The following is an 11,387-nucleotide window of genomic DNA, read 5'->3' as shown; positions in this document are numbered from 1 at the left end:
GTAAATTATTTTACTGTAATAATCTCATCTGAAATCAGTTAAACATCTCTAAATGCATCGGGTGAATTCCCTCATGTGCTCATGGAGAAACATGCAAACTCAGTAATGCCTCAGGATCAGCTTCTGCTGAGTGAGGAACAAGTTCAGCACCTGAATCTTAAATGTGATGCGTGACTTTTGCAACTCTGCAAACTAGAGATGGATTAAGAGCAGAAAAGTTTCCTGAAATATGACAAACTTAAATGAACCTTTCTAACATGCTTGATTTTTAAAGTTATGTTTAGAGTAGTGGTGAAAAACTGCCCATGAGACTTGTTAGACTAGGAGGTAAAAATCGATTTTAGCATGAATTGTTAGTAAGTTATGCTGGAATATCTTAAACACTCACCTTGACAGCGACAGTTTCAAACCATAAATAAACGTCAGTAAAGTTGTTTAAATAATAAAAAGCCTGAAATAGATTTAAAGACGTTCAGAGGTAGTGATGTTGGTTTAGGAAACAGTACCGGACACGTGGCATGTGACGGTGTAAAAGTTTAAATGAAAACGCTCTTTTCAGTTTTTTTGTGCTAAACTTTATTTATTTTGTCCCTCCTCAGCGTACACCTGTAACACCTGCATCATTCAGCCAGGCCTGACTCCACAGCAGCCCAACCTGGATGATTTATGGACATGCCAGGTAATTTGGGATGCATTCCCAGCTGAGATGGGCTGGATTTGACACGTTAATGAAAAAATGCTTTGCTAGTAGAAACAAATGACTTGATAATTATTTGTGCTTTTAAAATGCAGCCAAAGTCTGAAAAAAAAAGATTTAAAAAAGATCTGTGGGAAGAGAGATGTCGCCCTCTGCTGGCCACCACATAGGAAACTCTGTGATTACCAAAGAGGTGATAGTTGTTGACTTCTGACCTTTGGGTGTCACGAGAGTCGTAATATTTAATCCAAGTGTGGGCTTTCCTGGAAGAATGAGAAACAAAAGTATATTTGTGTTTACTTTTTTATGTCATATATGTGGAAACGTAGAAAAACACCATCAGTTAAATTTTTATAGATCCTGAAAATTTAGACAATTTTATACACTTTGTTTTTACAAACCATGTGTTTCAAGGAAATCATTGTGGGTCTTAGGTTCAAATCCCGGACAAGCCCCCACATTTCATTACAACTCAAAAAAACGTCTGTTGTTTTGTTTCAGACATCTTCATGAACTACCGAGGCCATCCCACTGATCAGACTGGTTTTTCAGATTGTAGCTATTATGAGAGCTCATCCAGCACGCTGTAGAGCTCATCCAGCACGGTGTTTGCTCCCGCCCCCGAGGTAATGACCCCCCAGCTGCTCATAGACACCCAGCTCCCTTAGGCGCTGCTACTGTTCACGTTCCTTCTGGATCTTTTCATTACAAACTGATGTTTTTATTGTTGAATGAGTAAAAGTGAATACCTCTTTCTTTTGCAGCCTGATCTCTCATCAGACAGTTTGTCTCAGCCTTCTACGTCCAGTACTCACACGGACCAATCAGATCGAGTCAGGATTGTGGAGACTACCACACATCTCAGCTGTGTAAACGAGGCGTTTGAACATCAGACTGGGATTTGACACGTTGCGTAACCTTGTGACAACGCTGAGCTCGCAGCCGAGCATAAAGGTACGGTGAAAGAGACGTGGGTCATAGAGGAGCAGCTACAGGGCTCTGCTGGAAAACTAAACAGCACACAAGTCATGTTTATTATCCATGGGAGATACCTGAGAGAGTACGCCGGTGTCAGAGGTGTCACTTCCAGGGTGAACGGTCGTTGCGGGTCAGGTCTGTGGAGCACAGGGGCGTTAGTGAACTTCCTCTTTAAGGTCTGGAAGGCAGCCTCGGCTTCTGAGGTCCAAACTAAAGGGCGATTAACAGAGGTCAGGTTTGTCAGCGAGGTGGCGGTCTGGCTGTAGTTCCTTATAAGCGTCCTGTAAAAGTTGGCGAAGCCCAGAAACCTTTGTAACTGCTTTCGAGAAGTTGGAGTGGGCCACTGAGTGACTGCACTGACCTTCTCAGGGTCTGCCCTGAAGCTTGGTTTATGCTTGACGCATTCACTTTCCGCTTGGTGATGCGGCTCGCGGATGGAACGCGCTTCACAACTTGCAGCGTTTATGGTTCGTGCGGCTTGTCTCTGCGGTGAGCCAATATTCTCCCAAACTTAACGGGGCAGCATGGAGCTCTACGGCGTGCATCCAACACTACACCGTAGTAGAAGTAGAAATTACTGTTTACAACACGGCATTTCAGCATTTTTAACAGCGTCCTCGTCTTTTCCGACAGTGCGAGCTAGTTCTCTCCAAGAATTATTAACAACATGTTGATCACGGTGATCTCTGAGAGCTGAATCATACAAATGTCCGTATTTACGAACCTCTGCCATACTAGTTCTTGCCAGTCCGCCATGTTTTTCCGCGGCCGACTGCCCGCGTGGTTAGAAAATTTCCTAGGTGCGCGGTGTGGAAATTTTGGGCCGTGCGGAGACGCGGTGGAGGGGCGTGGTCGTTAAAATGACGCAATTTCGCCGCGCGGAGCTGTGCAGACCTCGCGGAGGCGTCAAGCATAAACCAACCTTTAGTCTCCCGCTCTGGATGATAAAACCAAGGAACTTTACCTTGGGGAACACACATTTCTCCGCCTTTACATATAAGTGGTTCTCCAGGAGGCGCTGTAACATGGCCCTAATGTGTCTTACATGTTGCTCTAAGGAGTTAGAAAAATATCTAAATATCGTCTAAATAAACAGTCACAAACTTATTTAGAAAGTCTCCTAAAACAGAGTTCACTAGGGACTGGAACACGGCCGGTGCATTAGTTAAACCAAAGGGCATCACTAAGTATTCGAAATGTCTGATGGGAGTCTTAAACACGGTCTTCCATTCGTCTCCCTGACGAATTCGAACCAGATGGTAAGCGTTCCGGAGATCCAGGCGACTGAAGATGCTGGCATCCTGAATGGGCTCAAAAGTAGATGTTAGTAGAGGCAGCGGGTATTTGTTCTTAACTGTAATCTGGTTCAGACCCCTGTAGTCAATACAGGGTCTGAGTGTTCCTTCCTTCTTCGGAATGAAGAAGAAACCCGCTCCTAGGGGTGATGAGGACGGTCTGATGAGGCCGACGGCCAGAGACGCCTGTATGTAGCTCTCCATGCTCTCTCTCTGGTTTAGAGAGGTGGTAAAGGCGGCTAGAGGGAAGAGGAGCCCCTGGCAGCAGATTTATGCTGCAATCGAATGGCCTGTGTGGGGGGAGAGATGATGCCCGATCCTTGCTGAAAACTAGGCTGAGGTTGTGGTGGACCGGTGGCACAGAGGACAGGTCTATCCTTTCTGCTGGAGGAGCGGCAGAGATGCGGAGAATGGGTGAGGCTGAGCGGAGGCAGGTCTGTGGGCATCTGGAGCTCCATTCCTCAACTCTGTTAGTCTCCCAGTTCACGTGGGGGTTATGGAGGGAGAGCCAGGAGTGTGCCAGGATGAGAGGTGACTGAGGAGAGGGAAACACATAAAAAGCCAAAGCCTCCTCGTGGTTACCCTGACACTCGTAACTGCAACGGGATGGTCTGGTGAGTAATGGTTGACAGGTTCCGGTCGTCCAAGGAAGACACAGAGAGTGGAGTAGGGAGCCGAATGGTTGGGATCTTCCATCTCTTTACTAAGTCCGGGTCCAACAAGGACTGCTCACAACCAGAGTCAACAAGCGCTTCTACAGGAAACTGCTCAGAGTTCAAAACACAACACACTGAAGTACACAATGGGAGCTCGCAGAAGAAGAGTTACTGCCCACCAGCAGTGTTGGGAGTAACGCCGTTTAAGTATAACGGCGTTTCTAACGGCGTTCTTTTATAGGTAACGGAATAATCTAATTAATTACTTTTCCCGCCGTTACAACGCCGTTACCGTTACTGGGGACGGAAGGTTGTGCGTTACTATGTGCTTGATGAACGTTGAGCAACAGGCTTTCTGACCGCCACACTTCAGCTGCAGCCAGGGAGAGAGAGGTGTCGGCGCGCTAGGATGATGTCAACGCCAAAACAACCAAAACAAAGTGGAGACTCACCTCTCACATCAGGAAGAATCTGCGTGTTTCGAGCGTTATCCGTTCTTTCATAATCCGTTGTTGAATTGTTTCATAATCCGTTGTTGAATTGTGATCGGCAGAAGCTTTTCCGGTTCGCGCCTCACTTTTTTTACAGCAGCGGCCCACGTCTTCTTTTATCAAAACTTTGTTTCTGTTACTGATAAGGAAATGCGTGCGTTAAGCAGCGTGGTGTGTAGAAGCTGTCATCAGCTGATCAGGAGCTAAGGAGGCAGATGTTTTCATCCAAGAGCATCACGGCCCGTGAAGAACGAGGAAGACGTGATGAATAGTCCACGGCTGCAGACCCCCCGCAGATTCGCTGCTGCAGGTGGGAATCTGCAGCAGTGAATCTGCGGGTCTGCAGCCGTGCCCTTCTTAGCGTGACAGCGGGACGTCCCGATCGGTCCGCTCACCTGTTCACCGCTCAGACGTCCTGATCTTCTACCTTCCTAGATCATCCAGCTGTAACCTGTTTCTGATCATGTCTTTAGCCCCGCTGTAACACTGATGCATCAGTCTCAAACGTCATGGAGCTCAGGTGTTATCAGAACTACCTGTGTGTGTTCACCATCCAGCTTCAGCTCTTCTGTGGTTGGGTCTGACCCACGTTAGTACATTAAAGTCCTCCATCAGATTTGTGCCTCTTCTAGTGTCATTTTAAAGGATATTTATTTATTTATTTAACCGTTACTAGATTACCAGCAACAGAAATGCTGCTAAAACACACAATTATGTGAAGCTGGAAAAATTAGAATACTGTGCAAAATTACATTTATTTCTGTAATTTAACTAGACCGAGATACCATTTAAAGGCTCGGAAACCTTTACAGGTGTTTCTATTTGCAATTTTAAATTTTAGCTGATTGGGGTCTTGTTAAATATCACACAGTGACCTTTTAATAGTCTAGATAAGTGTAATGTTCCTATTAGTAGTTCCTCCTGTTAAGTGCTTATTTATTGAAATTATTCAGGTTTATAAAAAACATTTGGACATACATTTTATTATGTTCCAGTCATTAGTCATTTATATTTCACTATTGTAGTAATTCTTGCATTCTTTAATGAAAAAAGTAAGTAGTTACTTTTGTTGGTAATTAGTTACTTTTATGATGTTGTAACTCAGTAACTGAGTTACTTTTTTGACAAAGTAATCAGTAACTATAACTAATTACTTTTTTAAAGTAACGTTCCCAACACTGCCCACCAGTAGTCTTGTCTTTACTGGTGGGCTCTGCCTTTTAACAGAGCCAGACAGGCTCTAGCAAAGCGTCCTGGCTCCCCGATGTGACCTCTCCTCCCGGCTGAGGCGTGTCCTTCCCATCTGCATGGGTTCCTCCATGGTGGTTGGCTCCGCGGAGGGCCGAGTGCCCGACTCATGGTGACGGTCCAATGTGGGGAAGGTTCTGGTACCGCAGTTCATGCTGGCGTTTACCAATAGAAATAGCCAGGCGGATGAGTTCCTCCAGCGACTGGGGTTCTGGGCACAGTGCCAGCTGGTTCCGAACTCGGTCGTTGAGGGACTCCGTGAAGGCAGCGAGGAGGGCTTCCTCGAGCCAGGATGACAGAGCCGCCAGGGTTCTAAACTCCACAGACATGTCAGCAACAGATCTCCGCCCCTGCGATAAACTCCACAGTCTTTTACTGATGTCCTTAAAAGACTCAGTACTGCCAAAAGTTCGTTTAAAATCAGTCAAAAAGTCCTCCAGAAGTCCCGACAGAAAAGTAGTACAGTGACTCTTCACCTCAGCCCATCTTAGGGCTCTCCCACGAAGTAATCCTTCTATGCATGAGATCTTGACTGAGTCCGAAGAAAAGCCTCCTGGTGAGCCCTCGAAAGCGAGCCGACATTGTAGCAGAAAACTGTAACAGTCATCAAACTCACCACTGGACGTCGGTGATGGCGGTGAGGAGGCTGGACAGAGATAGGTGACTTCCGGGGTGGCTGCTGCTGCCGACCTGGGAGCTGCAGGAGGAACGGGGCCGGCGAGCGGAGGCTCCGCAGCGGGGGCCTGGGGCTGCGGTTGGGACAGTCTGAGTTGTACCTGTCGGCGTCAAGATGTGTTCTCCTCCTCCTCTTATAGCTGGACCCGCTGATTGTTCATGAGCTGCAGCTGGAGCCTCCCTCTCTTGAAACACAGCAGCTCAAAGATGGAACAAAAATGAGAGGAGCACTCACCCTGGCACACGACACCAGGCTGGGAGTTTTTAAAGGCCTCAGGAATCTTTTGCAGGTGTTGAGGCTTTAGTTGATTCAGATGATTAGGTTAATAGCTCATTTAGAGAACCTTTTCATGATATGCTACTTTTTTGAGATGGGAATTTTGGGTTTTCATGAGCTGTATGCCAACATCATCAATATTAGAAACAATAAAAGGCTTGAACTACTTCAGTTGTGTGTAATGAATCTAATATATATGAAAGTCGAATGTTTATCAGGACATTACAGAAAATAATGAACTTTATCACAATATGCTATTTTTTTTAGAAGGACCTGTACAGGATGGCTTGGCAGGCTAATGTTGGACATTTGCTTGCAGAAAATTGTAAATTGAACCGAAATTGCAATTTCTGCTAGAAAAATTGCAATTCAATCTTTTCCTAAAATCGTTCAGCCCTAGTTTATCTATAGTGAAAAATAAGCAGTGTGAGTAAAATAATGAGGTGTCTACTGATGGTATGAATGTATTATTTTACAAAAGGTTTATATATACAAGTTTATATGAGTTTATCTTATACATGAGGGAGTGTAAAAACACTAACCTGAATTTAAATATGAAAACTGTTAATTAAAGCAAAAAAATAAAAATAAAAAGTAAAAAATGGCCCTCAGCTCAATAACTATAAACAAACTAAACTACAAATGACAAACTAAAGATCTACATACTAAATTTCAAACATTCACGGTTAAGGAGATCACCGGATTCGGTCTGTGTCTCCCAGAATTGCTCTGATGTAGTCGCCCCATCGGGTGCTGGAGAATGTAACAGCGTAGCCGCCATATTGGGTGGGTTTCCTCACTCTCCAAACCCAGCTGGAGTCCTGATTTTTTGTGCAGCCTATGGTTGCAACAACCGGCGTACTATGGAAAACAGATCACGTGGGATTATTGACTTTTCTAGCCTACCTGTTGGGATTTTATATATTTATTTATGTTTTTTTTTTACTTATATTTATATTTCAATTAACGTAGTCTGAACTTTTATTTTTTATTGGTGCCAATTTAAAAGCTCTGGATTCTCCGAGCTATCTCCCAGCAAAACTTAGAAAGCTGTGTTTACATGAAACACAGTGAATCTTTGCCAGTAGAGATATGTTAGGATACCAGTAGTACTTTTAGGGTTTAGCTATGCCTGTGCTAGCCATTAGCTTGTCAATCTGTTTATTATCTTAACCTCTTTTCCCCATAAAGGGTCAAAGGGAGCTGGTTTCGGCAGGAATCAGACGATAGGCTGGGGACACCCTATCTCCAGTCTATTATAGGGACACATAACTAATAACTAACTAGGGACAATTTCTAGTCTCCAATGAACTTAGCGTTCATGTATTTGGTGTGTGGGGGGAACCCGAGCACCGGGAGTAAACCCACGTATGCATGGGGAGAATATGCTAACTCCAAGCAAGAAAGATTCAGTTCAGATTTGAACCTGCAACCTTTTCCAGCCAAGGAACAGTGCTATCCACTGTTCCACCACGCAACCCCGCTTTTTTTCCTAGTTTATTTTCTGGGTTTCTTTAGATTTGGGGTAGGAGATTTGAAGGACAGTGAATTTAGTCACTTGTTGGATTAGTCCTTCTTTTTCCACCTCTGGGGTTTTCTCAGTCCCAGAAAGTGTCTCATTCGTTTCCAGATGGAAGATTTTTGTTTTGTCTCCGTGTTTTCAGAAATTGTTGCAGTGGATTCTGCATCTGGGCTGTTTGGTGGTAACGGGAGTTCAGTCGCTCTTTCCAGGTCGAGCTTTATAGGAGTTGGCTCCTGGCTTGGCAACGCTCGGCGAGCAAGCTTCCTTTTAGGAGGTCCAAACCCATCCCTGTCTGTCAGCTCGGCGATGAGATCGTGGTTCAGTTGGACCTGATTTTGGAGCTGAGTTTCTATTTGTTTAACATCAGCTTTCAAACATTCCTCTTTGTCGGAGGACGTTTTTGTAATAAAAGCCATTTCCTGATGAAAAGCGCTGTTTTCATCTCTTAAATTGTAAATTTCTGCCTCCGCTTTAAGCCATGCTTGATAATGAGCAGCTCTCTCCTGGTGAAGAGTCGTCTCTAAAGCTTCTGCTTGTTGTTTTAACTCAACAACCTTAGACTCAGAGATATTTTTGAGCTCCTGGTAAGACGCCTGAATCTTCTCTAGATCTGCAAGGAGTTGCTCTTCCTTCTGCTGAGAACTTTTTTGCAGGTCTGACAAAGTCTGATAGACTTCCTCTTTCTCGGTTCCCAGCTGGAAAATAAGTTGCTGTTTCTGCTCCATTTTCTCTGTGAGGACCTGGATTTCTCTGCTTGCCTTATCTTGCTGAGAAGACGCAGCCATTTGACTTGCAGACAAATCTCGTTCATATTTCAGGCTCATCTCTTGAATCTGGCTTTTAAGCTTGTTAAGCTCTTCCTGTAGACTCTGGCTTTTCTCCTTCTCCATCTGAAGCTCAGATAAAAGCTTCTCTTGCTTGGTAATGTGAGAAACCTTTAACTCCTCGTAATCCTGCTGAAGAGCCTTTTTCTTGTGTCTTTTAATGGTGCTTTGCACCTGAGAAGCGATTTTGGTTGCGCTGAGAGTCTCTGCATTGCTGTATTTCTGCAGTCGCTCCAGCTCTCTCTTGGTCTCTTTGCCCTTATTGATGTACATTTCTTTAAGACACTTTTGTTTTTCCAGATTCGCCTTAGTTTGGTCGAGCTCTTGCTCCAGTTGAGAAGCTCTTTGGTTTTCGTGAGACCATTTAGCTCTCTCGGTGTTTAAAAGAGCGTTCAGCCTGTGGACTTCGTTCAGAAGTGTAACTTGGTCCATGGAGGCCTGTTGGGCAGTCGCCGTGGTTTTCTGCTGTGCCATTGGATTAATGGTTTATAGAAACGCAGCAATAATACTGACTGTAAAACACACTTGGTAAAACGCTACAAAGAAACAAAGTGTTGAAGACAGGAGAACTAATTCTCTGCTGAGAGCAAGTCACAATGTCTCGGAATGGTAGCTGAGTGTGGTGTAGTCTGTGATGAAGTCACAAAGTGATGTCATCAAAGCTGCAACGTAACAACGTTCTAGAGCGTCACGTGCATTCATGCAAGTATCGCGGGACTAGCCAGCGTCAGCTTCCGCGTCAGCTTCTTTCAGCCACCCAGGTACAGGAACAGTCTTATGTAAATGTGCAAATCTCTGTGGTCAACAATATTGTTATGCCCGAGGTCAGAGGTGGAAATTAACGAATTACATTTACTCACGTTATTGTAATTGAGTATTTTTTTTGTGTATGTATACTTTTTTAGTCGTTTTGAATATCTGTACTTTCACTTTTACTTGAGTATTTTATAAAAAAAACAATTGTAATTCGCTACATTTTAAATCGTATCTGTTACTAAGTAAAAATAAATTGTAGACTTAATAAATTAAAAATATTGCATGTCGCAGCGTGGGAACAGAAAGAGACACCTGCACGAGCGCCACGTCTAAACGGGGGGTGGGGGGTGTATACACTTGATAATGAGGACAAACAGCCATCTTTACCGAGTTTTGCTCAAAAACCTCAGTTCTGTCCTTGTGATCCACACTCGCTGTTTACCTCCTGTCTCCCTCCTCTCCTGTGGGTTGGAAATCGCACCTTCGCGCACCGGTGTGACGTCATCAGAATTCTGCTCGGTTCGGTAGCCGGACTCGGTTCCGTGTTTGAAATGTGTTTCCTTTCCGCTCCGCACGGCAGCGTCAAAATAACGTTTAGCGCTCATAACAAGCGGGTTCTCAGCGCTTTGCTCATAAAACAGAAGACCTGCAGGCCTCTGTGAGTTAAACATCCTGATACTGTTTCAGGTGTAAACATTGTGCTCCATCCCTGTGTTTGAACTCAGAAGATGCTCCTTGATGCCACAGATATGTGATGATTTATTATGAAGTATTATAAAAGCAGTTCAACGTAGTTAAATTAGTCATTCAAATGATTCTAACATGCTGCAGTGTGTGTAAGCGTGTGTGTATGCATTTATGCATGTGTGTGTGTGTGTGTGTGTGTGTGTGTGTGTGTTACACATATAGGACTGCATGACACAGCGTGGTTTCATCAAATCAATACATCTTATTTCTTGGTTGAAGTTATGGTGAACAAAAATAACTTATATTTAAATAATGACGTCTCAATAGTGTCTACGATAATGTTTTAATGATAAATGGCCTGTATTTGATGTAGCGCCTTCTAGAGTCCTGGAACCCCCCAAGGCGCTTTACAACACAATCAGTCATTCACCCATTCACACACACATTCACACACTGGTGGGGATGAGCTACGATGTAGCCACGGCTGCCCTGGGGTGCACTGACAGAGGCGAGGCTGCCGAGCACTGGCGCCACCGGTCCCTCCGACCACCACCAGCAGGCAACGTGGGTTAAGTGTCTTACCCAAGGACACAACAACAGCGACAGACTGAGCGGGGCTCGAACCTGCAACCTTCCGATTACGGGGCGAGTTCTTAACTCCTGTGCCACCGTCGCCCCACTTATATTGTACCGATCTTTGGTCTGGGAGGTGTAACTTATCATGATACTAGCCTTTTAAAACATGTTAAAGTGTTACAAGAGGACATAAAGGCATGAATTTAAAGTTCATGTTTGGAGACCAACCTTCACAGTTTGGAGGCTCACGCTGGTGAGGAGACACCATTAGTTCTAGTAACACCTGGGCTCCCAAGGCCTGTTCTGACAGGATGGACGTTACGGGACCCTTAAGGATTCCAGTTGGATGATTGGAGGATTATTTAGGACTGGAATGAACAAACTGATTTCAGTGGTTGGTTAAATGAGTGAGTGAACCCACTACCAAGGATGAACTCTGCTAACTTTAAAAGTCAGAGAGGAGCTCTAAGATGGACACGGATAAAGGAACTGTAATGTAGAGGTAAAGTAGGGCAGGGCCATCGTTAGCAGCTGTCATACGGTCCATCTGAAATGTCTGAATTGAATCAGGCTTGTTATGTTATGTGACAGGTTAGAGCACAGTCTCATGTTAGAGTTTTGTCATGAAAACATCGAGATACCTCACACACTGATGATGGCATCTTAAAAAATTACTTTTTCTCAAAATAAAGAATAATTTTAATC

The 11,387-nt window shown here is 44.4% G+C and overlaps 1 protein-coding gene and 1 long non-coding RNA gene across 3 annotated transcripts in view; one reads left to right on the top strand and one right to left on the bottom strand.

Annotated features, from left to right (window-relative positions):
* Window positions 1-249: 249 nt before the first annotated feature.
* On the bottom strand, window positions 250-9,449 carry LOC139066398 (paramyosin-like). Its single transcript, XM_070548950.1, has 2 exons — window positions 4,079-9,449; window positions 250-1,885 (listed from the first exon to the last, which is right to left on the bottom strand). Exon 1 carries the CDS (start codon window positions 9,135-9,137, stop codon window positions 7,884-7,886), a length of 1,254 nt encoding a protein of 417 aa, XP_070405051.1. The 5' UTR covers window positions 9,138-9,449; the 3' UTR covers window positions 250-1,885; window positions 4,079-7,883.
* LOC107395474 (uncharacterized) overlaps window positions 9,337-11,387 on the top strand; it is a 4,525-nt gene continuing 2,474 nt past the window's right edge. The window contains exon 1 of one of the 2 annotated variants that reach the window (XR_011519291.1): window positions 9,337-9,424. This is a non-coding gene — a long non-coding RNA (uncharacterized lncRNA). Of the gene's footprint in view, window positions 9,425-9,714; window positions 10,078-11,387 lie in introns of those variants that run through there. The other variant, XR_008564546.2, reaches the window with a different exon arrangement.

The sequence above is a fragment of the Nothobranchius furzeri genome, chromosome 2 (genome assembly GCF_043380555.1).
Source record: "Nothobranchius furzeri strain GRZ-AD chromosome 2, NfurGRZ-RIMD1, whole genome shotgun sequence".
Classification (NCBI taxonomy): Eukaryota; Metazoa; Chordata; class Actinopteri; order Cyprinodontiformes; family Nothobranchiidae; genus Nothobranchius; species Nothobranchius furzeri.
The sequence above is the reverse complement of the archived record's forward strand: the minus strand, read 5'-3'. Positions and strand labels throughout refer to the sequence as shown.

Bases quoted from the DNA above. Each gene is read 5' to 3' on its own strand.
- LOC139066398 (XM_070548950.1), bottom strand. From the start codon at position 9,137: ATGGCACAGCAGAAAACCACGGCGACTGCCCAACAGGCCTCCATGGAC.